General features: G+C 39.4%; 1 protein-coding gene across 2 annotated transcripts in view; it reads right to left on the reverse strand.

The window, feature by feature from the left end:
• Nucleotides 1-2,919: 2,919 nt before the first annotated feature.
• The window catches only part of LOC137594368 (collagen and calcium-binding EGF domain-containing protein 1-like), a 37,001-nt gene continuing 12,560 nt past the window's right edge, over nt 2,920-27,360 (reverse strand). For both annotated transcript variants that reach the window (XM_068313798.1, XM_068313807.1), the window contains 9 exons: nt 14,694-14,746; nt 12,484-12,618; nt 11,573-11,710; nt 8,531-8,664; nt 8,209-8,317; nt 7,898-8,037; nt 7,484-7,519; nt 7,065-7,100; nt 2,920-6,468 (listed from right to left, as the gene is read on the reverse strand). In XM_068313798.1, coding sequence (XP_068169899.1) covers nt 6,283-6,468; nt 7,065-7,100; nt 7,484-7,519; nt 7,898-8,037; nt 8,209-8,317; nt 8,531-8,664; nt 11,573-11,710; nt 12,484-12,618; nt 14,694-14,746 — 967 coding nt within the window. In that variant the 3' untranslated portion in view covers nt 2,920-6,282. The remainder of the gene's footprint in view (nt 6,469-7,064; nt 7,101-7,483; nt 7,520-7,897; nt 8,038-8,208; nt 8,318-8,530; nt 8,665-11,572; nt 11,711-12,483; nt 12,619-14,693; nt 14,747-27,360) is intronic.

A 27,360-nucleotide genomic window follows, 5' to 3' on the forward strand; every position in this document is an offset into this window, starting at 1 on the left:
GTGCTTTGTTCGACGGAGAAATTAATTTCCTTGACAGAACCTCCTTAAGGGGTAAATCAAGTTATACTCTCTACTCTCTTCTGGTATGTCCTGATCTTCCACTCTGACCCCATAAATATAAATCCCATCTATGATGATATCAATGTCCGGTAGATCTCGGAGGGTGTCCACTGTCTCTGTGAGATGTTAGGAATTCCCATTACTCTACAGCACAGTTTGCAGAAAACCCTGATGAAAGTTATGGCCTCTCTTGGCACTTGCTTACGGAAACATGTCTTGGCGCATAACATTTAGTCTTGGAGAAAGACTTTTTGTATCTCTCAGTGGTATATATGGGCAATCTATCATTGTTCCCAACTCACTTCTGACTGTCGGTGTCAGACTGCTTACCAGCTGAAGTTTGTTGAGTTGGATTGAACATGCAGTCGCTCTTGCATGTTCCCTCTTGGTTATCTGTGTCACTTCTGACACCATGTAATGAATGGTAGATGATTTTGCTAGCTTTAAGTTGGAGTTTTTATTCAATCACCATGAACAGTATCTACAGACATGTTCACATGCATGGACACTCAGAAATCAGAGGCATGGTATGGTATATATTATGAGCAAGCAACAATAATAAGACTGCTAGATGTAACAGTTACTGTGCAATCAGTGAGTCTTCTAGATTGTTTTTCTTTTTCCTGCAACATCTTTCCCAAGAGTTCACATTTTTTAAGTTAAATATAACTCTGACACCATCGTGGTTGGAGGTTTTGTTTTCTGTAATGATAATAACTGTGCATGTGTCTGTCATGATAATCCAAAGAGTCAGGTTCAAGCACACATACTGTATATGTGGATGCCTGTCATGGAGAATCTACATGCCCCTAAACATCGGAAAGAAAAAAGGCAATCTGTGAACGTGTCTGCCACAGGACAGGTCAGAAGGTTGACAAAAGATGACGTTATTGTCCTCACGCAAAGCAAGTGTTAAACCAGAGGCAGCAGTCTTTTGCCTAAAAGAAAAGAGAACTGTGGACTTGCTCATCCGGTTTTTCACACTCTTGGCTCTGCTGTGTGTATGTGAAAAGCTTGTAAATGGCAGAGGAAGCCAAGGTGTATGCAGCTCAAGTGCCTCAGGCCAGGGGAGTTTACAGAGTGTGTTGTCATTAATCGCTCTCGCAGATTTTTCAATCTAAGTTTGTTCCAACAACACCAATCAAATGCAACTGTAACGTTGAAATGTGAAGCCAAGTAAAAACTTTCAACTCGTCAAAACAAAAAACTATGACGTAATGCAGATCTGTGAAGCCTTTGCATTGACGACTGTTTATTCTTGCATTTATTTAGTTTGTGTATATTCACCATTAAGTTGTTGGCGATGGAATCGGTACATAACACACTCTCAAACCTGCTACCAATAACAATTTGCAAATTGATTTAACTGAAAATATTTCAGAGTAAATAATGTGGAATTCTTCTGGAAAAGGTTCATGTAATGGTTCTTAAAGACATGGGCTAACAGACAATGCATAATGATCAAAGGACAGATAACATGCTTTTGACACAGCTTATATGTCCATTGATCATCAGAAAAGCTCAGATTCTCAGGCCGCTTAGCAGTGCTATTATGAAGAGAGTGACAGAAGTCGGCCTACAATCGGAAGAGGGTGTGCCCAAGGACAAGGACTGGAAGAGGAACAGGCTCCAGGGGAGTAAACTAGGGTGCTTAGCGCTCAGCCTCAGGCATGGAGCTCAGATTTAAGAATGAGTTAGCGTGTCAAGATAGCGTGTCTCGCAGCAGACCACGCCTGCACCTGTCAGGTGTTCTAAGGCATGCCTGTGTTTCGTGCTGGAGTTCATATGTGCATGCATGGCTGCACGTTAGACAGTAAGACATGTCTCAATATGTATGTTCTCTGCTCTTGTCGCACACAGCTGCATGCCCTAGCAATGATAGACACCTGTGATTTATGCGTTCATTATACCTGGAAACATCTAAATATTTAGTAAGATTTGCAAGAGCTTAATTTCTGTGCCAGCAATTTCTGTTGACACATTTAACTTGGTTGTATTCTGTAACACTAACACTATCTCAGTTGCACTCACAACAACAGGCACACCTTTGGTCTCACTAAAATGCTACAAAATGTCACAAAATGACTCCCTATTTAGACAGACAGCAGAAAGTACAGCAACATGAGACAACTCTTGTAATCCACTTTATTTAAACTGACGGGTTTTCTGTGTGCTTTTACTTTGACTGCTTGTAAATTTTGGTTAAGATCTGTCAACTTCTTACAATACAGTATCTCTTTAGTTGCTAAATGCTGCAGCTCACCAGGTAATCGCAGCCAGTTTGTCCCTTTATACATTAGTTGTGCAGAACAATGCATCATTTAAATGTATATTTATCAGAAATTTTCATATAAATTATCTATTCTGTAAAGGTGTTGTTGTAACATTGACATTTGATCATGCTTCTGATACCAAGAAAGTCCAGACTTTCACAAAAAATATTCATTCATGCCTGTATTTTGCAAAGAAGGCTCACTTTGTACTGCTTTCTTGGGTGAATGTTTTTTCTAATATGCAGCCTTGGTGGCAGTGTGGCTTGGGGTTTTTTCTCATGACAGTTTTCACATGATTTATGAAAATTTCATATTTTGGATGTATTACTTTATTCATGAAACTTGTCAGAATACTAAGGAATGTTCGTGAATTGTCTTGAAGATGTTTTTACAACTGCTTTTTGTTCCATCTATAATATTATCTATAATATAATATCTATAATATAAAGTTTTATTCTATTTATTGCAAGTTATACATAAATACCATAAGTACGAGACAATATCACAATAGTAACAATTATTTTGTTATATGATCTTTATTGCCTTATTAGATTGCAGACAGTATAGAATGATGACAATGAGAGGTCGCCACAATATTCTTTATTTACATTTCTAAAAACGCATGTATAAACGTGCTTCCCTCACATACACCCCTAAACTTTTTCGTGCATGTAAACAAACACAAAACAATACTTTTGTAAGGAAATTCTTTTCATGAGGCAAATTCTTCATCAGGTACATCTTTATTCTCATTTGAAGACTTCATCAAATGGAGACACAACTTTGTAGCACAACACTTTTGGAGTCACATGGCAATAGCTTTGAGTAATATCAAAATTAATATTTGAAATTGCTTATCACAGATGTCATTACAAAGATTTCACAAAGATCATTAAAGCATATATATTTTTAGAAAACCTGTCAGATTGAAAGACTATTGTCAGTGACGCCAATAAAAAATATTTTACTAGTAATTCCTTTATCGGATATTTTATATATTGACAATTATGCATTATGCTTTGTTTCATGTAAGATATTAAAATGTTACGTAATGCAATCTTTGCAACACTGAGAATAGTACAGTTACATTATGATGGAGGTGACAGATCTGTTGTCATCTGAGGACTTCTGTCTTCCGCTTGCACTCTGTTGAACTCGTCTCTGCTGTCCCCTACAGGCTGAGGGGAAAGCTTCCAATTGCATGACAAGCCGTGAAGGAAATGAGATAATCTCTCACATTCTCCTGCCTTTCTCTCACTGACATGCTTCTTAAAGTGTTTCATGTTGTTTGTCTTGATCCTGGTTGTGCTTGGCAACGACTGTACTCTGAGGGGTGACCGCACGGCAGGAGGTGGAGCTGTTAGGTTGGAAGCCTGTCAAGTGACACACACGCACGCACACACGCTCACACGCACGCACACACGCTCACACGCACACACACTCACAAACACACATCTAAATATCAAGATTTAGAGTAGATAAATACAAACATAACCAATATATGTACTAAAAATTGTATTGTACACACACTCACCGGATATTCTTTCCCTGACACTTTTTTACATAAAGAAACAGAAAAATCTTCTGAGATCTAAAGCACATAAAACATGCATTGAGTTATTTTTCCTTCATGCCCAGACAGGCCCCCTGTAACAGCTTGTGGTCTATCATTATCCCTCCGGCTGTTTAAACCAAGTCATTTGACCCTTAACCTCTGATGCTTACACCTTTCATAATGACACTCTGCCACGCTACAGTTCAGCGTTAGGTGCTGAGAATAATTATCACAGGTATGTGTCTGGAAAGGAAGCTCTAGTACAATTGACTTCCTTTCTGCAACTTGCATGTCTGAGAAAAACAATGACTACATAGTGAAATCAAGTTGTAGTTGTGTGTAAACAGACTTTGGTTGTCTCACCGGGTTGGTATTCAAAAACAATGCAATGCTGAGGCCTGATGGTCAGGAGATTGGCTTTAATTTAACACCCTCTGCTGGTGCAGAGGCTTCAACCCATGCAGGTTATTAAACACCATAATTGTAATGTGGTTAGGAAATTTTACATTAAACCTGTGCACTGGCAATAGTGATAAAAACACTACCACTATTGACACCAGTAGTTGTTGAGGAGAGAGATTCAAGTTAAAACAAACATGCTTTTTGCACACAAAATCAGCATGTAATGTAATGTTCATTTAAATCAGTGATTCTCAAATGGCATAGTGAAATGCTGGAGGGACAGCGCGCACAGCGAAACAACCGTTTTTCCTTGCCAAACCAGAATGACGTGTAATTGCATATTCACTACAGTAGGTGGCAGTAAAGCTTTCGCGTTGAAAATTGAGAAGTGCTGATTTAAGTTGATGACAAGAGTCTGGACAAAGGTTGCTGTTTGGAAACAGGTTGTAAAATTGGCTCTTTCCAAAAGTCTTACTGCATTTATAAACCTCACTGATCGTCAGATTGCTTGTGTTATCTAAGAAAGTACCCGTACCCCTGTACTCACACCTTTTGTTAAAAATCAGGCTTGTATCCATTGTTAATATACTGCTGTATTCTAAAAATTATGCTAATCATTAAAAGCTAATAATCATATCTCACAAAATACCAGGCTCCTTTCCCTGCCAGTTTGTGGCTATATCACCTTTATTTCATTTATTTGAGTACTTGCACAAACCAAAGCTGAGCTCCATGATTACCTTCATATACTCGTTTTGCAAGCCATTATTTCACTGTGGAGATATGAGAGGGAATGAACCTATCCCAGCTGACACTGGGTAACTTTGAAAGGTTTTCAGTTCATCACAGGGCAGACAAACAAAACCATTTTCTAGTGTCACCAGTTCACCAAACCTGAGGGCCCCGGGACTGCATTAGAACCTATAATCTTTTCGCTGTGAAACAATTGTGTTAAACACTGCATCCAAATGGCATTAAAATGTGAAATGTTTATTTTTTTATGTTCCCCAAGTGTAATCACAAATTGTTAAGTCATTTCTGGGCAAAGACTAATGGCAGTATCTTCAATTTAAAACATTTTCCAACATTCTTTCTTGGTGTCCCTTGTTTCTCTCATTAAGAATATGTTCAAAGTTAACTGGTTAGATGATGGAGGGGTTATAAAAGTGATTCTTAAAAGAAGTGTTCTGTCCTTCTGGAATAACATACTGTAAATCTGTTTCATCCTTTAATTTATATTAACTTTATACAACCTCTTCGAGTAATATGTAAGACTGCATGTTATTGAGAAGATATCCATGGATACTAGTTGTTTAAATGTACCGTCAAAAGATTTGATGAGTTATATATATATGACATCAATCTTAGATTACATTTAGATGACCATGTTGTAGCATAAATATTTCTGTTTCATACCCAAACATACATCATTTGAATTTTCAAAAATTCCTCAGTCTTTATTTGTTTTGCTGTGGAGTGCAGACTTTAGGTTAGATGCAGCAAACAGGTATGGCAAGTGGTTCACAGTGGAGGTCTTGGGTTTTTGTACCAACATCCTGTAGGCAAATTGTCATTGGCAGCAGAGCTTCCATTGCCAGACTCAGTCACAGGAAGAGATGTAGACAGTAAAGATTGTCTTTTGAAGTGGTTCAGATCAGACACAGTTCAGAGACTCAGACATGAAGGCACATATTTCTTCCCTCTGGCTCAAAGTCCTACACACATATCCCTCGGTCACAGCATATGAAATGCAGCCACACAGTGCTTGCAGTGGCTAAGATCTGCTTTTAGAATCAGTTTGTCTCTTTGTTTTACTGTCTGTTTCAGTGTTAAGAGTGTACACAAGATTCCTTGCTGAGTTCGTTCCCGTTGTTGTGTTAGAAATGATTTACTTGTTGGCATTTGAACCACCAGCAAAAAGAAAAAGAAGTCTAGCATGGTGTTTGTTATGCTGGATTACGTAATCAGTTACTGTGGGTGGGATGTTGAAGGTCAGGTGTTGAGCATGAGATCTTGACCAGAGCCCCACTCCACAAATTCTGTTTCACCGTTGGAATGAGGAGGATTGTCCAAAGAAATGCCTCGACGCTCCCCAAACACCTTCTCCTGCAGTTCAATAATGTCATTACGGATATCAGCCATCATTAGCAGGAGGAAGTCAAAGGAACCAGGCGGTCCCTGGGGAGAGAGGATATTTTTCACTGTCTGTTGTTTTTGGAGGTATGATGCACAATAAATTATAAAATCCTATACAAACTTGGCTTGCTTATGAAAGCCGCAGCCTCCCAAAGATTACTTTAATTGTTAGAAATACTTTAAGCATGAAAATATTGTGCGAAGACGTCGTAACTAGATCAGCAAATAAGTTCAAGTAAATTAAATAAACAATAAATAAAACAATTTAATGACATACCCTGTAAGTCATGCAACACATACTTAAGTGACTTATTGATGAGATTTACAAATGAAAGCTCTTATCATGAATTCGGATAGCTAATGCAAGTTTCAATGTGTGAATTCAATCATATTTTTATAGTCCTGATTATATGTTGACTTTCAACATTAAGGATTCCCGTCAGAGAATAAGGACACAATATAGAAGAAGGAGGCACATTAAAGATTAATCATGGAGATGAGATATAATGACAAGAGAAGAAAAAGATCATATCGCAAAAGTGTAAGTGTAGCAGGATGACAACTTGGTTACGGGTAGATCTTTGTAGTAGCTTTAAGAATGTATATTTATTCTTGGTTTAAAGAACAAAAGAACTTACAGGTGGACCTCTGGGACCTGCAGCTCCTCTATCTCCCTGTAGATTGGAACCAGCCTTTAGTGAAAACTGTACATTCACAAATTGATGAAATGATACTATTTTGTAAACAGAAACTCACAACAGTATAAAATGACTTGCTATTTGGTTGTTTTTATACATACTATATATATTAGATAGCTAGATAGATAGATTTTGTTTACCTTGTTTTTTCCTTAAGGAATAAACGAAGAAACCAAAATAATGGTAACTTTTCAGGAGTTTAATTCATTTTATTTTATACTTTCTTTAGCCATGCCTTAACTGGATTTGGTGGACTTTTTTCTCTCAGTAATGGTGCCTATAGTGATGTGGACACTAAAAAATACATAGTGAATGCGTTGAAAACAGTCAATACGAAGAATAAAATATGTGATATTAACCTTTAGGCCATCTCTTCCTGGTGCTCCCGGAGGTCCCTGTATGGATGATAAGAAAAATGCTCAGGAAAGGCCTCTACAGAACAACAGTGTACAGAACAACAGTGTTCATCTGACCACAGGAAGTAGCAGCAGCTCTAATGAAGATTAAAAAAAAAAATCTAAAAATAAGTGATTTCACTATATTTTTCTCTGTCGGACTAAAACCTTGATTTCTCCCATTTTCATAGGACCGGGCAGTGGTGGATAACTTACTATTTCATCACTTTATGTTGGGTTGGCACCATACATGTGTCTTCATGGCTCAGTGGTGCATTGGGATTATTAGACACACTAATGTTTCCTTCTGGTGTGATGGGAATGATCAGATGGGATAAATGCTATGTTTTGGGGTTTTTTGTTACTTGTTCGTCTTACCACTGGCCCTCTACGCCCTCGTTTGATGTGCTTCAGGTCAGGTTCTGGACCCATGGGTCCCATGTCTCCCCGTGGACCCCGAGGTCCAGGTGGGCCCCTCTCTCCTGTATCTCCACTCTTCCCTGGTTCTCCCGGGTGTCCTAGTGAAGACAGGTGGTTGCGGCAAATAAAACCTTTTTTTTTGCCACTTTAGGTTTTTTATTTTACAGTTATTCTACCAGGTATACATTAGGCAACATTTTGCAGATGCTCACTCACAAACTTTTCATGTGCACATATCTGCATCGCAACAACAGTTGTATCCACATTACCTGGGACCCCAGGAGGCCCTGGAAGACCGTGTAAACCAGGAAGATTATCAGGACTTTTCCCTGCCCTCCCCAAAGACGGCTTGTCACTGCTGTTAGCCAAGCCAGACACCTACGAACACAAAGAACAAGATGAGGACTTGTGGTTCCTCAATTTAACTTGTGTCTTTTGCATTTTTTTTCGAGAGCATCTAAACTAAATATGAACACATGGCTACAGAAAGTGTGATATCAGTAATGTGCAGTATATAATATAACTGCATGTCATACCTGAATGCAGTACTATTCAGTTCAGTTTCAAGGAGACTCCCAGTTTATCTGTTACCTGGTTTGGTGACTGTGTGTTTCCCAGCTTTAGTTTCAGCTGCAGCAGACTGTTTTTCATGTTCATAAAATCTTGACAGGTGAACGAACACGTGCCAGAGCTCATCAATGTGTCGGACTTCCCAGATGAACTCACTGCAGCACAAAAGATAATGCTGTTTCTTTTCCTACCACACATTTTCATCATGGGGTGAACACTGAGAATAAACCCCTTCCAATGACATTTCTTAAAACATTATATATTAATGTACTGTATTAATGTTTAGACCAGGAGTGTTAGACTCATTTTCACTGTGGTTCACATCAGCATAATGTCCTCGAAGGACCAAATGTAACTTATAAATGTAACTAAATGTAACTCAATGTAATGTAAAATAAATGTAACTACTCCTTAATGTTAAATAATTTTGAATTTATTACTTATTCAAGTTACAAACACTACAGTTGTACAGAAAAAATATGCTTGCTTGTTGCTCTGTTGTAACATAAATCCTTTGAATTTGACAGATTATGAAACACACAGAACTCCATCAATCAAGGACCAAACTGTCCAAGTGAGTAACAAAAAATAAAATCAAACACAAGTTAGGACATTAAGTTTGTTCAAAACATTTTTGTCGGAGTTCAAATGAAATTTAGTGGCGGCAGTGGCTCAACGGTAGAGTGGGTTGTCCAATGTTCGCAGGATCGGCAGTTCAATTCCCGCTCCTGCCAAGTAACTTCGGAGTGTCAGCTGACAGGGGGAGGCGTCAACTCACCTCCTGAGCACTGCCAAAGTGTCCTTGAGCAACTTTATAAATTGCTCATTGGAGGCGCACCATGAAGGAGCTGCTCTACCTCCCCCTCACACACCTTGTGTGTGTGTGTGTATTACGGGCCTGTACACACTACAGTAATCCCTTGCGTATTCGTGCTTTAAGATGTCCGGCTTCATTACGTATCGGATTTTTTGTAGGTAGTGACGTGATATTGTACGTGCATGCTATTGGCCGACATCATCCGGAATTGTGCTGCGTTCCGAGACTCATGGAATGCAACGCACATCCGTGTATTAAAGAAACACTTAAAAGCGCTTCAAACAATCTATAAGAGTGTGGGAAAAGGGAATACAGATAGAAGGTGGATTAATATCAGTATGGGTAGGGTTCATTAACGTTTAAATTACCGTAAATAATAAAATAGTTTGTTGCTATATCCACAATGTAGCCACAAGAGGACACAAGCCAGTGTCTTATTGTGCCGGTCCCGAGCCCGGATAAATACAGAGGGTTGCGTCAGGAAAGGCATCCAGCGTAAAACTTTTTCCAAATCAAAGATGCGAATCAAACCCATGACTTCCATACCGGATCGGTCGAGGTCCGGGTTAACAACGACCGCCATCGGTGCTGTTGACCTACAGGGCGCCGGTGGAAATTGGACTACTGTTGGTCGAAGAAGGAGAGGAGGAAAGTGTGTTCACACGAAGAAAGAGAAGAGGAACACCAAGAGTATAGGACTAAGAGTAGGGACGTTGAATGTTGGAACTAGGAAAAGGTAGTGTTGGTTGACATGATGCAGAGGAGGAAGGTAGACATACTGTGTGTCCAGGAGACCAGGTGGAAAGGTAGCAAGGCTAGAAGTTTAGGAGCAGGGCTCAAGTTGTTCTGTCATGGTGTAGATGGAAAGAGAAATGGAGTAGGAGTTATCTTGAAGGAGGAGTTTGTCAGGAATGTCCTAGACGTAAAAAGAGTGTCGGATAGAGTGATGAGTCCGAAGCTAGAAATCGAAGGTGTGTTGTTCAATGTTATTAGTGGGTATGCTCCACAGGTAGGATGTGAGCTGGAGGAGAAGGAGAAATTCTGGTTGGACTTTGATGATGTGATGCAGAACATACCTAGAAATGAGAGAGTTGTCATTGGTGCAGACTTCAATGGACATGTTGGTGTAGGTAACAGAGGTAATGAGGAGGTAATGGGCAGGTTTGGTATCCAGGAGAGGAACGCAGAAGGACAGATGGTAGTTGACTTTGCAAAAAGGATGGAAATGGCTATAGTGAATACTTTCTTCCAGAAAAGGCAGGAACATAGAGTGACCTATAAGAGTGGAGGTAGGAGCGCACAGGTAGACTACATCTTGTGTAGACGGTGTAACCTGAAGGAGATCAGTGACTGCAAAGTAGTGGTAGGTGAGAGTGTAGCCAAACAGCATAGGATGGTGGTGTGTAGGATGACTCTGGTGGTGAGGAAGATGAAGAGGACAAAGACAGAGCAGAAGACAAAATGGTGGAAGCTGAAAAAGGAAGAGTGTTGCATGACTTTTAGGAGGGAGTTAAGACAGACTCTGGGTGGTCAGGAGGTTCTTCCAGATGACTGGACAACTACAGCTAATGTGATCAGGGAGACAGGTAGGAGAGTACTTGGTGTGTCATCTGGAACAAAAGTAGATAAGGAGACTTGGTTGTGGAATGAGGAGGTACAGGAGTGTATACAGAGAAAGAGGTTAGCTAAGAGGAAGTGGGACACTGAGAGGCACAGCACATGTTAGAGGTTCTGGAGATTAAGTCAGAGAGGCCAGACTGAGATGGTTTGGACATGTCCAGAGGAGAGATAGTGAATATATTGGTAGAAGGATGCTGAGTTTTGAACTGCCAGGCAGGAGGCCTAGAGGAAGACCAAAGAGGAGGTTTATGGATGTAATGAGGGAGGACATGAAGGTAGTTGGTGTGAGAGAAGAGGATGCAAAGGACAGGGCTAGATGGAGGCAATTGATTCGCTGTGGCGACCCCTGAAGGGAAAAGCCGAAAGGAAAAGAAGAAAAAGAAGAGTTTGTCGCTATATCCTTTTTGTGGGTGGTCCTGGAATGCATTAATCATGAATAACCAGGGAGTACTGTACATGCTTTACATGCAACTACTAACGTGTGTGTAGCGTGGATTTCAATTTTCTTTTTGGGGATTACAGTTAATAAAATGTAAAAGTTTTAATTTAAAATTTAGTTTCAAAATTTAGGTTTAGACAATGGAGGACTAAAGTTCGAACTTTCTCACTGAAACACATAAACTTACAGTTGTGCACAGGGATGCAGGAGCGCTGATCTGGTGCCAGTATGTAGCCACTGCGACAGTGACAAAGGAAGCTGCCTGCCGTATTCACACACTCATGATCGCATAAATTGCCTCCTGGGAGCTCACATTCATCAATGTCTGGATGAGTTTAGAAGGAGAGAAAAATATCAAGCTATTTCAAATAACAAATGTCAATTATTTCTGTGCAGGGACCTCTTTTAAACACTTCAAAACTGTAAGATACATAAAAAATATTGTGACTTCACTATAATTGTGTTAGTATGTTATTTAAGATCATGTGGAATGTCGATTTGGTGATAAATCTGTTTAATTGCTGTGTGACAATGGCAGAAATGGTTTTTCCATGGGGCTGTTATTATAGCAAAGCCATAGCAAATGTGCATGGAGAGTTGTGTAACTGCATTCTCAATCCCCATGCATATGGTCTGCTTTGGAAATGTATGAAATAACCTCTAAATGTGTACTATAATCGGTAAAGATGTACAAGAATCTGCACGTGTTTTCATAACTGTGAGGTTTGTAAATGTAAACCAAATTCTACCAATTCCTGCTCAGGTTTGCTAGTGTAGTAGAGCTGTAAACTTGTCAATAAATATTTACATTTCTACATGGATGTGTAAAGGAATGTAGAAAATATTTTATATATCTCCAAATCTGTTTACATTCATATGGAGTGAAATACAGTTACACAACTATCCCCACATGGTTGAAAGCAGTTCTGCTTCAGTTTTCTCATGTCTGCCTTATTACACCAGATGGGGGCGCTGCTTTCTCTGTTAAGAAATAGACTGAAAAAGACAACATTCTTATCAAACAATTCAAAAGGAATTTATTTATATTTGGACCCCTGGAGATATGTGCCATGAAAATTTAAAGTATGTTGCACTGACCCAGACAGTAAGGAGATTTGTGGTTGCGGTGTCTTTCTCGGTCAAAGCGATAACCAGGGTAACATGTGCAGACAACTCGCCCAAAGTTATCAGTGCACTGCTGCTCGCAGGGTGATGCCTCACACACATCCACACCTGCAGGGAGGGAGAGGGGGGTGGAGAGGACAAGGACCGAGCATGTTACTCAGGATCAAATCACTGCATCAGTGTTATCACACAGGACTTCTATTCATCTCCATATTCATCTCTTTACAATCAAAGTTCTACATTCAATATCGGGGATCGACAACCTCAGCCTCTCATGTCATCACAAAAAAATTCCAAGTGCATTTTGATAAAATTAGTGTAAATAAATGAACAATCCATTAGATTGTTGTTTCGAGCCCTAAACATCATCAGGATCCAGAATCTACAGTACTTAACAGACTTTATCATTGCAGAAAAATAAAATTACATCGTGCTTCTAACTTTATGGATTCGACCACACATCGAGTCCGACGTAGCACCAATTAATATTCCAGTTCTGGTGACACAGAATGCTTAAACCAATGGGGCTCAAACAAAATCCAGTTCAATGACATGACACATAACACCAGACAGATTTTATTTATTTATTTATTTTGGTGTCATATCTCATACAAGCACCATTAGTAAAATACATTTACTTTTTAATTAACTATAAAAATATTAATGTATTCCAAACTCTACAGGTTGCTTTTCCAGTCAGTGAGTCGTATTATTATTTATCTTTATAAATAATAATACGCATCCTCTTTAGATTTATTTTGTTTTGTTAGTTCCTTGTACAGAACCTTGAGTGTCATACAAATCATTTAAAAGGTGTCATATCAATAAGTTTAATTGATTTATTAGCTGACTGACATTGTGTGCACCAAACTTTGCTTTTAGGTGCACTGAAGTGATTTGATATTAATTTTCTCTCCCTTTACATTATGAGACAGGGTTTTTCAACATTTCTATTGATTACACATGGGCTACCTGATGAATTTCCAGGAAACTTGTTGGAAGTGGATCACTTTGCTGTCGCTGCTCCTCAATTCAGCAGATTTCTTTTGATGGGGACATGCCATGGGATTTTTTTATTAGGTTTTTATTTAATTAATGAAACTCTCAGGCCTTGGCAGTGGTATGGGTTTTACTTTTTTGATCTTCAGATTTGACAGGTAATAAAAGCACAATGGTGAGTAATAATTGGAGAGCTGGCTGGACTCCATATTATTGCTTTCAAGGGCCTTACTCACTGTTACACAGTCACGGCTCACACAAATCAAATGTTTTAATATGACCAATCAAAAGCAACACAATTAAACCGGTTGACATTTTGCACTGGCAGGTGCAAGGTTGTGGAATTGTCTGTTTGCCATGTGTAAAATGCAACCCATTGCATTGTGGGATTGCTGAAAATAGCCTGCAGTTGTGAACTTTCTGTTCCTTGTTTCAATGTGGGAGTTTTTGAGGACACAGTAGAGAGTAGGTTTTATAAAAAAAGATAATGTATTGCGTGTTATCTGATGCCAAAGCCCCAATGTCTGCTGTGGAGAAGGCCTCTTTTAGAAACCCACAAGAACCATGTCTGAAACCATGCCTGGCTATTTACTCTGATCTCAGAGCTCTACAGTTGTTTTCAGACACTGATGCATCAGCTGACTGTTTCTTTGACGACCATATTCCAACACTGTTCTGTTTTTGATGGAACAGTACTCATGAGAGAACAGGGGTTATGAAAGAAATGTCCATGAAGGAATAATGTCTATGAAGAAACTGTGCTCACAAAGGAACATGAAGAAAGTGTTCACAGAGGAATATGAAGGAACACCGTTCACAAAGGAACATAAAGCTTTTTATATAATGGAGCTGTTTATAATGGAGCAGTATTCACAAAAGAACATGACGATTTATAACAATATTCATAAAGGAACAGTGTTTATAAAGAAACAGTGTTAATGAAGTTTAAAATGCTTTTAGAGCAAATCACTCAGTCTATGGCCATCTACACCAGTGTCCTGTTGAACTTTCTTTCTTCCTTTGTTTCTCTTTCTTTCTGCTCAAGCATACTTCAAACTGAACAATTATTAAACTGGTCTCCACCTAGTGTTTTTCACAGCCTGTCTTGATCTATAACCTGCTGCAATGGAACTATGTTTATTTGGAGCATCCTAATCAAATGTCAGTGTGTGCGGGTTACCTACTTTCAGGTATACAGTGGCCCATCACAAACCTGAATCCGTCACAGCATTTCCTCCTGGGAAAAACAACAGGGTTACAGTTAGACATATCTGTATAATTAATATGAAGCTGCATCTTAAAACAGTTTCCCTTTGCTCAGCATGAATAGAAGATCAATCACACTGTTATTTAATGAAGACTTTTGCTTTTTCAATAGACACTGTCATTTAAACTTAAAGGGTATTATCTCTTTTACCAAGAACAGGAGGGAAATGTGCAGATCCAGCAGGCTGCTGCAATCCGTTTGATGACATTTTTCATGTCTTACTTCTAACAATATCTGACCTGAGATCAATCACAATCATTTTATCAATCTCAAATTATTGATACACACACACACAGACACACACACAGTAAATTGACACTGATCAGACAAGGATGTTGCATGCAAGTATTCATCATTCCTACATAGTTGCCAATGATAAGAATCTCTCAATCGTTTCAGGTTCTGTCAGGAGATTGTCACTTCAACTGGCAGGGCATCTAATCTTCTGATTCCTCTTCATGAATAAATTCCATTGATAAATCAAGAAAAGCAAAAAAGAATCAATTTCTTTAGAACTAATAAACTGAACTGAAGAAGTCCAGTTGTTTTTTCTCTCTCTGATTTACCTCGATCTGGACACAAAAGTGTCGGAAAATCCATTGATAAATGTAAATAAATGTGGAAGAGCAGCTGTTTAGACATTTCTTTCGGTGATTTTGGTTATAGCTCTTTTTGTTTCTTGTGAAGAACAAATTATAGATAGATAAAACATTATTTACACTTGTTGGATGCAGTATTTTTGAAATACAGCATTGTTTAATGAATATCGGGAAACAGTTGTTCCCAAAATCAATTCACAGCATATGGCAATAACACCCATTCAGCCACCCCATAACAATCCACCACATGTTACAGACATTACAGCTGGAAAAAATAAGAGGAAATGGATCTGGAACTAGAGCAACACCGCCATGCAACTAATATGACACGCTCACTTGAAGAAAAAAGTATGCCCAAGTCCTTTCTTACAAACTGTACGCTGTTACCAGAGGCTATGTAGCATGATGCCTCATACACTTCCCCACAACAAGTTGCTTTCATTCTCTTCCAGCCTCCATGCAGTGTTACAATAAATCACTTTGAGATCTCCCTCCTTGTCCTGAATTTTAAAAAAAAAAAGAGAAAATCTATAAAACGGCAAGGCTGGCCTAAACTGATGAGATCCAGATGAGAGCAGCTTTAATCTGTAGCCCAGGAGTGTTGAGCGGAATGGATGAGGCCTGAAATGTAGAAAGGAGCGCGAAGGCTGAGAATTGTCTATCTGTCTGTCTGTCTGTCTGTCCGTCTGTCTGTATGTCAATGATCTAATCTGGTTTTATATGTTGTGGCCAAACAAAACATTTACTTGATTTAAAGATTCACACCAGTTTGGTTCTGGTTCCCTTTTCAATGACATCAGAGACTCGCAGATGGGAAGTGCTGCTAATGCTCCAGTGCTCCTGCAAGTGATCCTGTCAAACTGCTGCTGTGGCGTTTACAAGTCTTCATTCCACTAGTCTCATCCCAGCTGACATTGCACGGGAGGCCAGTTTATTGCAGGACCACATGAAAGATAACCAATCACAGTCACATTCATGCCTATGGAAAACACAGATCAGTAAACAATCTACAAATTACAGTACTTGTTTATGCTGGAAGGAGGAAGTCAGAGAACCCAGAGCGAACCCACACAGGCATGGGGAGAACATACAAACTCCATACAGAAAATTTGCGTTTTAAGACCTTCTTGCTTGCGGCTGCGAGGCAACAGTGCTACCTCTTTGCACCACCATGTAGCCCCATTGATCATTTATTACATCCCGCTTCAAAGCGGTGATGTAATGTAATTGTCAGTGTTCGTCCGTTCGTCTGTCCGTCCGTTAGTTAGTCCACCAAATATCTTCACAACCGTTGCAGATAGAAAGATGAAACAAACAGCACCTTACTTGGACGGCAAAGAGGATGAAAATGAAAAAAAATGATCTTGACCTTGAGAAAACTAGAAAACAAGGTCAAATTTCAACTTTTGTAAACTCAGGAACCGGATAAGATAGAATGACAAGGGAGAAGGGCAGTGAAAGACCATAGATCAAAGCTACTGCTTCGATCTATGAAAGTAGGTCAGGGTACAATTTTGTAATCAGGGGAGTCGCGGGATTTTGCAGTCTGTGACTGCCTTGTTAACTTAGTAATTGCTATTACTGATATGTCTGTGGCGGTGGAAGCAGGCAGTTATTCAAACCCCCACTGAGAGAATGAATGGATTTTTGAAGTCCAAAGGAATTAGTTTAAGCTCTGAGGCTGGACGTCAGCACATTAAGTTCATCGGCACTTGTATGCCATATTGTGTCTATGATGATGAGTAATATCAGACTATGTGACTTTAGCTCCATGACATGTAACCCACAATGTGAAAGAAGCCAAACAGACTAAATGAAAACATCAGGGACTTCCTCATGAAACATGGCTGAGTACCCAGAGATAATGCATGCCAGTAGATAGCAGAAGATGAAGAAGAAGACACATAATTTTATTATCCCCTTGGGGAAATTATTTCTCCACTCCAATCTGACTTTTACACCGAGAAAATATGTAAAATACAAAGTGATCAGATCACATTGGACAGATCACCATCCAGCACACCAATACAGGTACTTTAAATTTATCAGGTACCTTATCACATTCTCAGAGCCGGCTGACTTCACCACACCACTCCACATGCCCCCATACGTCAACTGCCTGCCTGTCAGACATGCAGCAGCCTCCACAGCCCTCCCTTGGGTGTTTATGACGGACAGGATAGGGAGGTCTCGACAACCAGATGAGAGCGGGGGAAGAAGTGACCCGTTTGTTTTTGTTTTGGAAAGTGAAAGTATGTTGGTCGGAGAGGCAACACGCAGTCAATATGACACGAGTTCTAAGACACACAGACAATTACACTGTTTGGAATACTGTATGCATCAGTGTAGGAGTTTGTCTGGTGGGAGTTTATTTCTTTTATCAGGAGAAAAAAAAAACGTTGTGGTTTTATTTTGGCAAGAAAATCAAAAGAAAGTAGCAGCGGCTTGGAGTAAAAGATTTTAGTAATCCTCCCTTGGAAACCCAGAGCTGTGTGTGTTCATGTCTTTGAGAATGTGCAGCGTGTTTGTGGCTGTGTGAGGGCTGACATACCATCCAATAATTTGATACAGCATTTTATTGTCAGTCAAACTGTGTTAGAGAGAGCAAACTGTGACATTAGCAGGGGCCTCTGCATTTCATTTAACCTGCATCCAGTTTGTGATTTCAATCATGTATTCAGGTCATTCCACTGTTTTCACCACACATGAGTTCACTAGTTGTTGACATCATTAATGTCTGTCTGTCTGTCTGTCTCTCTCCTCGTCAGACGGACATTTTGGCCTCATGGTGCCTCTTTTTAATCCTTTTTTTTTTTGTTCAGAGGGATATTTTTGTCTTTTCACCACTTGCTGAGGACAGGATGATTATTCAAGGCCTTTCACAGCCAGCTTTAGAAAGCAGCACCAAAGACAGCTTGCAATCTGCATATTTTTTGTTTCAAAAATCTTCACACAGATTCCTCAATATCTGTCAGAACTAAAAGTAGTCCTCAAGACCTGGCAGAGATCCAGTTTACTTGCTGCGCCTTGGTGGACCAGAATCACAAATTTTCCTTCTAAAGGGGTTATCCATCAGTGCCTACATACTTTCATACATCCTTTACATCAACATTCTTTTTTCCCCCCACATCTTTGGTGTGTCTTGTTTGAATTGTACCTACACTGCTCTCAAAGACTTGGTATTGCTCTGATTTTGTCAGTCTTGTTAAATAAACAGGTATAAATCCATCATTTATTTAAATTTAAATTACACTTTGAATAAATGATTTCTTTCAGAGATATATGGGTTCTCAATCCAATTTTTGAGATAAAATAAGTTGATTTATATGCAGAAATGTGGTTAAAGGACAGGACCCCAATGAAACCCCACTATGCCTCCATCCATCTATCCATCCACCTCTGAGCGCAAGTCTACTGGTGACTCTGGGGAGAAAGATGGGAGAGGAAATGCCACGTGTAAGAAATAAGGGAGGGGGAGGACACTGACATGAGGAGGATGGTTAAAAGACAGGGATGAAGGTTGTTGTTAGCTTAGAGTTTCCCTCTTGGGACTCCAGTGGAGGAACACAGGAAGAGGAGCTCAGTGGAAGTCAATGGCCTCTTGACACGCCAGGACAGGATGCATGTATATGTGTGTGTGAGAGTGTGTGCGTGCTTCTTGTCAATGTGATGGATGCTTCTCACTGATGTGGTTAATACATGTTACAATTTCAGCATGCTGGATTCATCAACTATACTGTAATTGATTTATTTGCTCAGCAACTCTCTCAGTCGCAAAAAGTTCAGAATCTTGGCAGGTCCAAACACATTAGGGTGACGAGGCAACAATAAAATATGTTTTTGGTGGGCTGTCACTTTTCATATATTTTCTGTTATGTGTCAGTATTGGTCAACTCTACTTAATTTATCACATTTTATTTTTTGTTGTTGCTCTGAGTGGAGAGATTTTTTGTAACGTGATACTATCCACAAGGTCATGGTGTGTGTGTTTTTTTTTTTAAACCCCAGTGATAGCAGACTTGATAACTTCATTTGAGGACTAAAGTAGTTTGTAATTTTATGCCAATTTTTCTTACAATTGTAGAAAAGTTGTGAATGGAATTCCAATGTGTCAACTTGTTTGAAAAGATGAAAAATCCCCTAAAAAATCTCTGGAACATTAAAACCCACGTCCACGTATTAGAATACACCAAATCAGCTACTATATCAGCTTCACCTTAAGGTGTGAAGGTGTCGCACACGGCTGCATGTACAGGCCGTTTTGTGTATAATTACATGTGTATTCTTTTGAAACTCATCCGAATATATATATATGTGGAGGTGTTAGTGTGGCGAATGTGGTCACCTCCTCGTAGTTTATTTGCTCTGCCGAGCACACTTCCAGCAGCAGGGTCTCAGGGGAACCATCAAGGTTCTGGCCAAACAGAGGAAGCTTTGACTGGTAGCACAGGAGGTCTGAACCGCCTCCGCCTCCTCTCTGTTATGTCTCGCCTCATCTTTCCATCATTTCTCCGTTCACCCCCTCTTTTTAAGACCTTCAACCTTCATGTGTGTTGCTCTAGTTTCTTCATTGTCATTTCAGCATCACTGTAAATATTTTTGCTACGGCCAAACACACAGTTTTCCTTTTCGTACATCATAAAAATATTAGATAAAAAGCTTTGCCTGAAGTCTGGATATAGAATGAGATGGTGATTCATTTAGCTTAGCATAAAGAGTGGAGAAACAGCTAGCCTGGCTGTGCACAGAAAGGGAAGCAATAGACCAGTTGGCTGAAAACTTCTTTCTTAAAAACAACCATTTATTCTTCTATGCCTGCACAGGTATCATGGTACCAAATCTGACAAACTCGATGACAAAACATCAAGAAAATACATGCAGTCACTGCATCCAAGAACAGTTCATACTATAGCATAATTCCTTTCTTTTTGAACTACTTTTCCCGCTTATTGCAGGTCACGGGGGTCGCTGAAGCCTATCCCACCTGACTTGCGGGCCAGAGGTAGGCATGCATTTATGTCGTCTGTGTGACATGCTAAGTACAGTATATGTAAAAGAAATACAATTTATGAAAATAAATTACCTCAGGGTTATTATGAGTTTGTGTGGGACACCCTTTCTACCTTTGATTTCCTGCTGATTGTTTCAGCCTGTTTAAAGTACCCCGACTTTCATTTGTGAGAGAGAGAGAGAATAAAGAGAGCATTTCATGACTGTGGTGAACATGATATGTGCTTCAGGCTGACAGAGGACTGGGCTCCTTTCTTTAACAGACAAATGTGGTCTGCTCTGCTCCAGGATGCTGCCTGCTACCCTGACTGTAAAGGCGGTCGGAGAATGTGTGTAGAATAACATCGGGAGCGTTTCCCAAAAGTGAGCATTTAGAACATGGCCAGACAAATATAAATGAGTCTAGTTACCATCAGCCAGACTGAGATGAATTATAGGTCTCCCTGACTAATCAGAAAACAAATCGGCACACAGGGTGGCTAAACACTTCCCTTTCTGTCAAACATTTTACTGACGGTTTTTTTTAAGGCCTGTGATGCCTGATTTGTCTCAATTCCTATCACCATATTTACCAAACCAGCAACCTTCCATTATTATTCAGCATACACTTATTTGACATGAAAATAAAAGGATGAAAACAAATCTGCAGTGGTCTGTATCAGAGGGCGGCACGGTGGTGCTGTGGTTGGCGCTGTCCCCGCACAGCAAAGAGGTTCTCGGTTCGAGTCGGTTCTCTCTGGGTTCTCCGGCTTCCTCCCACCTCCAAAAAATGCGCTTCAGGTTACTTGGCCGGTTTCAAATAGGTGTGAGTGTCTATGTGCGTGCTTGTTTGTTCTCATGCCCTAAGCCAACTTGGATAGGCTCAAACTCCACGCGACCCGCGACAGCGGACAAACCTGTATTAGAAAATGGATGGATGGATGGATGGGTCTGTATCATAAAAAAAAGTGGGTTTTTTAACTTTTCTTTTGGAAGAGGCTCGAGTAATGTTTTCATATGAATAAAGGGTAATAAAACAACCTCCATGTAAAAGAATTTTTCAGGAGTTAGTGATCAATGGACTGATAGAGGGGAGATAGCGACCAAAGTGCGATAAGTAAGGGTCAAGACAACGGTGAGTGAGAGCAGCTAAGGAGCGAGGTCACGCTAATGACAAATCTTTTATACTAATGTGTCTGGTGGAGTTCTCATGCCAGACCGGAGGGCTATTTTAAAGGATGACCTTTTAGTAAAAATCCCGTTGGAGACTGTAACTGCATTTCAAAAAGACATCGAAGAAGTGGTTTGAATGAAAGGTGAAATGTCTGCAAACCTAAACAGGAGTCCAGCTGTTTCAGATTCATCCCTCAAGGATGACCATGACCTGGAAGAATGAACCAACACCAACATATTAATCACCTCGATGTGAAAGATCCTGGAAACTGAAAAGATTTATAACTATTTGCAGTTATAACTTTCCGGTGTAAACCTCCACACCTCTATTCTACAACAGTATGTCTTTTCAAACTGTGTTACATGAATCCAAGCTTAACGCAAACAGGAACATGCACCCTGTTGGGCTCATTGACTTCAAATATTACTCCATCGGCATTGTTGTTCCAGTCTGTTATCAATTGGCAGGTAATTTATTTTGTTGAGGTATTGACAGTGACACCTCAGCCATAAAAAGAGCTAATGTAGAACAGATTGTACACTAAACAGAGGAAAAACTACAGCCATTGCACGAGTCCAGGGGGCTGTTCAGGTGCATGTTAATCAGAAAAAGATGGGAGATGATGACGAAAGTTTTTTGGGAGGTCCGCCTCTGGTCTGCAAAGCAACAAAGACAATTATGCCTCCATTAAACACAGGAAGCGTAACTCAAAGGCGTCATTAAATATCCTCTAAGAAAATGAAGACAGAGGACAGAGGTGTTAAGCGCCTCTCAGTGTAATGAAACAGCAAAACACTAAGCAGAGAAGCATCACTGAAAGGATCTTGTATTAACTCCAGGTTTGAGAAAGATGAAGAGTTTCTCTTTCCCACAAATCGAGTTTGTTGATCGCCAAATGTTAAAGGGAGAAAAGAGTGATAGTCTAATATGATGCCCCTGTGGACTCTGGGATGCAGTAAAAACAATCCGCTTGTGGAACATGATCAGTCTGAATATGTTGCCCTCATGTGAAATTCCACCATTTGTTTCCACTTGGTGAGAGCAGCCATTCCAGCATTTTAATGTTTTGAGATCATGAGCAAAAGGACAGAAAATACCTCATCCACTGGATTAACGACTGAACTCAGTACCTTATGGTTGACAGTGGATTGCTGCTAGAATATAATCTCAGAACAGTAAAATACAATATGTGGGCTACAATATATGCACAACTGCATTCAAAGTTTATCAAATGTGGTTCCGCTCATAAACCTTTACAATCTACATCAGAAATTTACAAGCAGAAAAAATTATCTCATTGATGTGCACCTGTGCGCACGTACGCACACACACATGCACACACACACGCACGCATGCACACACACGCACACACACAGGAGTATCAAATGAGTAAGAATCAATCCAGACATCTAATATAACAACGTACTCATGTACAGAACTATTCACGTACTACTCACTAACACACGATACACACTGATGCACACATCTGGTCCTTGTTAACCCTTACAAACCAGAATCAAATCACCTTCCATTATTCAGAGATGCTCTGCTGTTTGACAACCCAGGCATCAACACCTAAACTCAATGTTTCAATTCATTATTTAGTTCATTTTGTATTGATTCTATCACTGCAGGGCGAACCGTTGGAGATCAATATTATTATTGAGCAATGACCATATGGACAATTGGCACAGCTTTTTAAAATGTAAGAAGAGTCTAGGTGCAATTTTTAATTTTCAGTCCATTGGGACCATTGGAACACCACTTTTTTTCCCATGTACAGCAGCAATAAAAGACAAGATTATGAAGTGCACGCCTCCGCCAAGGCCAATAGTCTACTTTCCTATGAAAGACCTAGATATATTTCCAAATATTAAGAGTTATGTCAAAATATAGTTGTGTATAACTGAAGCATTACCTCACTTCTCAATCATCGTCTCTCAATCATCTCTAGAAATCAAATGCAGTACCTGCAGAGATGTTTAAATTCTCTGTGTTTTCTTCTTCATCTTCTTGTCATGTACTATTATTATTATTATTATTATTATTATATATCATCGTGTCCACCTCTCCCCTCTGCACCATCTGTCTCATAGATGTATAAAACACATAAAAACTCTCTGATGCACTGCTTTATTATTACTGATACTATTTACTCTCTTCTTTCACCGTCAACTTTGCTCGACTGCTCTCTCAAGGAGAAAAGCAAACACTGAATGATTCTGTTTAATCGGAATCATTTGTACTTGCGCCCTGTGATGATCCAGATTCCCTCCAAATTTAAGGAGTTACTTAGATCATACAACACCCTTTCATCAAGTTTTGTAAATTCATGCCAGCCAACAACAATAACAACAAAAAAGGACAAAACCGTACTGAAAAACACAACTTCCCCAGAGGAGATAATAATAGCTTGTTTTATGGCTTGTAAGAGGGGGACCCCTGACTGCACGTCCCAGCAGGCCCTGAAAAGCCAGCCCACATAGTATAGTATGAACCACACACCAACATACGCAGACAAGAGCACATGCGGACATGCACATGCACACATACACATGCCTGCTTTTCATCACCTGCTACAGAAATCAGGCCTCTGTCTCTACCACCAGATACAGATGAATGGCACTTCAGTGATGTGATACATTCTGCTCGTTGCTCTCTCCACATCTGTCTCTCAGACAGAGAAAGTTAATGTTTTGCAGTCCATTTCTCAACATAAATAATGGTTAACCAGTGTGGTAAAGAACTTTGTGATCCTCTCCAGAAATGTATTAAAGCAGACATGCAATTCCCAAATGTCTGCCTGATATATTATTTGATAAAAGTAAGTGAAATTGCCATATTGAAATCTGTAAAATGACATATTAATGTGAAATAGTGAAACTTAAAACAGAAAGATAGCATTACACTGTAAAGTTCAAACATTCAACCAAAACAGAACCAAAAAATGTTTGAAAGTATGATTTCTATCTGTAATAATAGTTTTGATAATCCATGAAAGAGTACCGAGACAGGTCCAAAATTTAAGGACAAAATGGTTTAACACTAGTGAAATCTTCTGTACATACAGTACAGGAAAATAATATAATGCAGGATGCCATTGTGCAAGGTGGCAGCCTGTTACAGCATCTCCCTCTGGGACTTCAAGAATTTGTTACTACCTCTATTTATCCTTTCCTTTCTTTTTTTTTTGCCATGCAACTGAGCTTCATAAGGGAAACATGAAAAGGTAGAGAAAAATATAAACATATAGGTCAAAATGAGAAAGGTACAAGTTCCAAAGTAAAATAGTGGAATGATAAATAATAAGTGAATGCAACCTTTTAAAGACCTTGGCTGTGTTTGTATTTCACATGAAATGTGAAATACAAACACAGTTTGAATTTTTATTACTTTTTTCTCCTTTTTTTTTTCCCTTTAGCCTATTATGTTCTCAAAAACTCCCTCTACATGATAACTGTAGTGTCTTTAGTGTGTCCTGCAGCCAACATGGTGATCATGTCTATCGTTTCAAACTCAACTTTGGGGACTATACCTTCAGTGAAGTACGCGGTTTTGGCATACTTAGAAGCATGGACACATCTAATTACAGAAACGGACCGGGTTGAGTATGAAAGCTGACAATTTGAGACACAGTGTGTTTCCTCATTTCCTCTGTCAGTCACTGATCCTATCGTCACACATTCCAGCCTCTCACCCCCTGTGTTTTAGTATCTCTGTGAGTTCACGCATATTTTTATGTCTGCCTGACTTTTGGACTTGGATTCTGCTTTCTCGTTTGGATTATTCCCTTTGAATGTTGGATCTCTGGAGCACTGAACCTGTCTGCCTGATGGACCGCCTGCCTTCACAGCACAGACATTGTTTGACAGTCTGTGTTTAATTTTTAGATTTATTCAGATCATATCCCTGGAATCAAACTTCTTTGCCTTGTGCCTACATTTGGGTTCTTACTATTAACCATTGACTCCAAAAAAGGCAATCACAGCAGCAACAGGAGTAGTGGTACATTAAATTTCAATAAACATGTACAAGATGTGTTAGTAGTCTGTTAAAACCTTTTTTTTAAAATGTTAAAAAACAACAACCAAAGACGCTAAATTGGCAACTAAAAGTAAACGTTCCTGGAACAATAAAACATCTACATCCTTTGGATTTGCAACTCTGACCCGGTGATGAACACATTCAAAGGAAAAATAACTCATTTCCTGCACTTTGATGACATCAAGTACACCTGCACCTCTCCTGCTGTGACAATTTGAAATGGCTGCTGTAAAAAAAGACAAGATGGCAAAAGAGTGTGGATTGAAAACAACTTAATCCTTTCCTTCTCCTCTCTCTCTCTCTCTCTCTCTCTCTCTCTCTCTCTCTCTCTCTCTCTCTCTCTCTCTCTCTCTCTTTCCCTCCCTCTCCCTCTCATAGATTATTACCTTTGCTCTCCAGTCTGTCTGAACAATCTTCCATAGTGAGTTTTGGCATAGTGAGAAAGGATAAACCCCTCCTCCCACTACATCAAACTATTCACATGCCAGGTAGTTAGACAACATATGAGGAAAGCAGATGTTCTGTGTTTCATGCTATCGGTGACAATATCTGTGCAGTATCTGGTCCGGAGTGAAAAAAACAAAACAAAACAGTGTGTTGCACAATGATTTAGATCGAAAGGAAGAATGATGATGAAAAAGAGCTACAAAAGGAAGGATGAGCAACATTAGGAAAAGTACAGCAATGAGAGTAATGACTGCTAAAAGACAAGAAGGAAAGAATCTAGCAGAAAATACTCATCATGAGGAAGCACAAAGCGAATGCAATGCCAACATCGACAGCTGGTCTCCTGCTACATGTCTGAATCAGTGATGCCGAGTTTGTATCCTTCCACGTGTCCTCATCTGAGTGGGATGACAATTACAAGACACACAGAAAGAGACTCAGCAGAATCTAACCCTACTCTGATTTCATATTCTTACTCTTTTTAAAGACCTTAACATGGTTTTCCAGTCAAATCCCCACTGAACAGAGAGCTCCTCCTGCCATGGTGCAACTTTATTTCACTTGGATGAAAAAAATACCTTTTCTTCCAAAGCTGCATCGGCTTCCATCAATACACTTTGTTTTCTTTTGCCACCTTCTTATGGCTTTCCCTGCTGTACAAAGTTTTATAAATAAATAAAAAAAGATCATTTTCCTTATTCTGCTGTTAGCGCAAGAACTCTCGTGTATTTAAAGAAAATAACCTTTTTAAATTATTAATAGACTCAATCATCCTTGTCCTCACCAGTTTGTTAATACTGAGCATTACAAATTATAAACACGGATTCTTCTGCATAGGAATTAATCCAACTAAATGACATTTATATATGACATCCAGACAAGCGTATCATTAACACTTTTGATGTTACTGTGCTTTTAGATGCTTCTTAAAGAGGATATAAAACATAAGTGCTAATAGATAACGTCCTGAAAGTATAATACAGGACTTTTCAAACCTTTCTGGCTCAGGATTCCACAGTAAGGTCCTGCGGATTTCATGACAATCGACAAAGATGTCAGTGTAACACATAATAAAACGGTAAAACGATTTGGACGAAAAAGAAATAAAACAAAACATTTCATTTCATCCAACTTTATTGTTCCCAACAGGATCAATTAATCAGATCAAAATGGATAAAAACATAACTTTGAATCAACTATGTATTTTACCTTCCTAGCCTTTCCTTGATTCGTTTTAGGAAGTGGAGGGTCATTTTAAAGGCAAAGTTGCTACTCAGACAGGATGATGACAACCTGGTTTTTTCTAAGCTTTTTTAAAAAAAATTCATTAC

The sequence above is a fragment of the Antennarius striatus genome, chromosome 1 (genome assembly GCF_040054535.1).
Source record: "Antennarius striatus isolate MH-2024 chromosome 1, ASM4005453v1, whole genome shotgun sequence".
NCBI lineage: Eukaryota > Metazoa > Chordata > Actinopteri > Lophiiformes > Antennariidae > Antennarius > Antennarius striatus.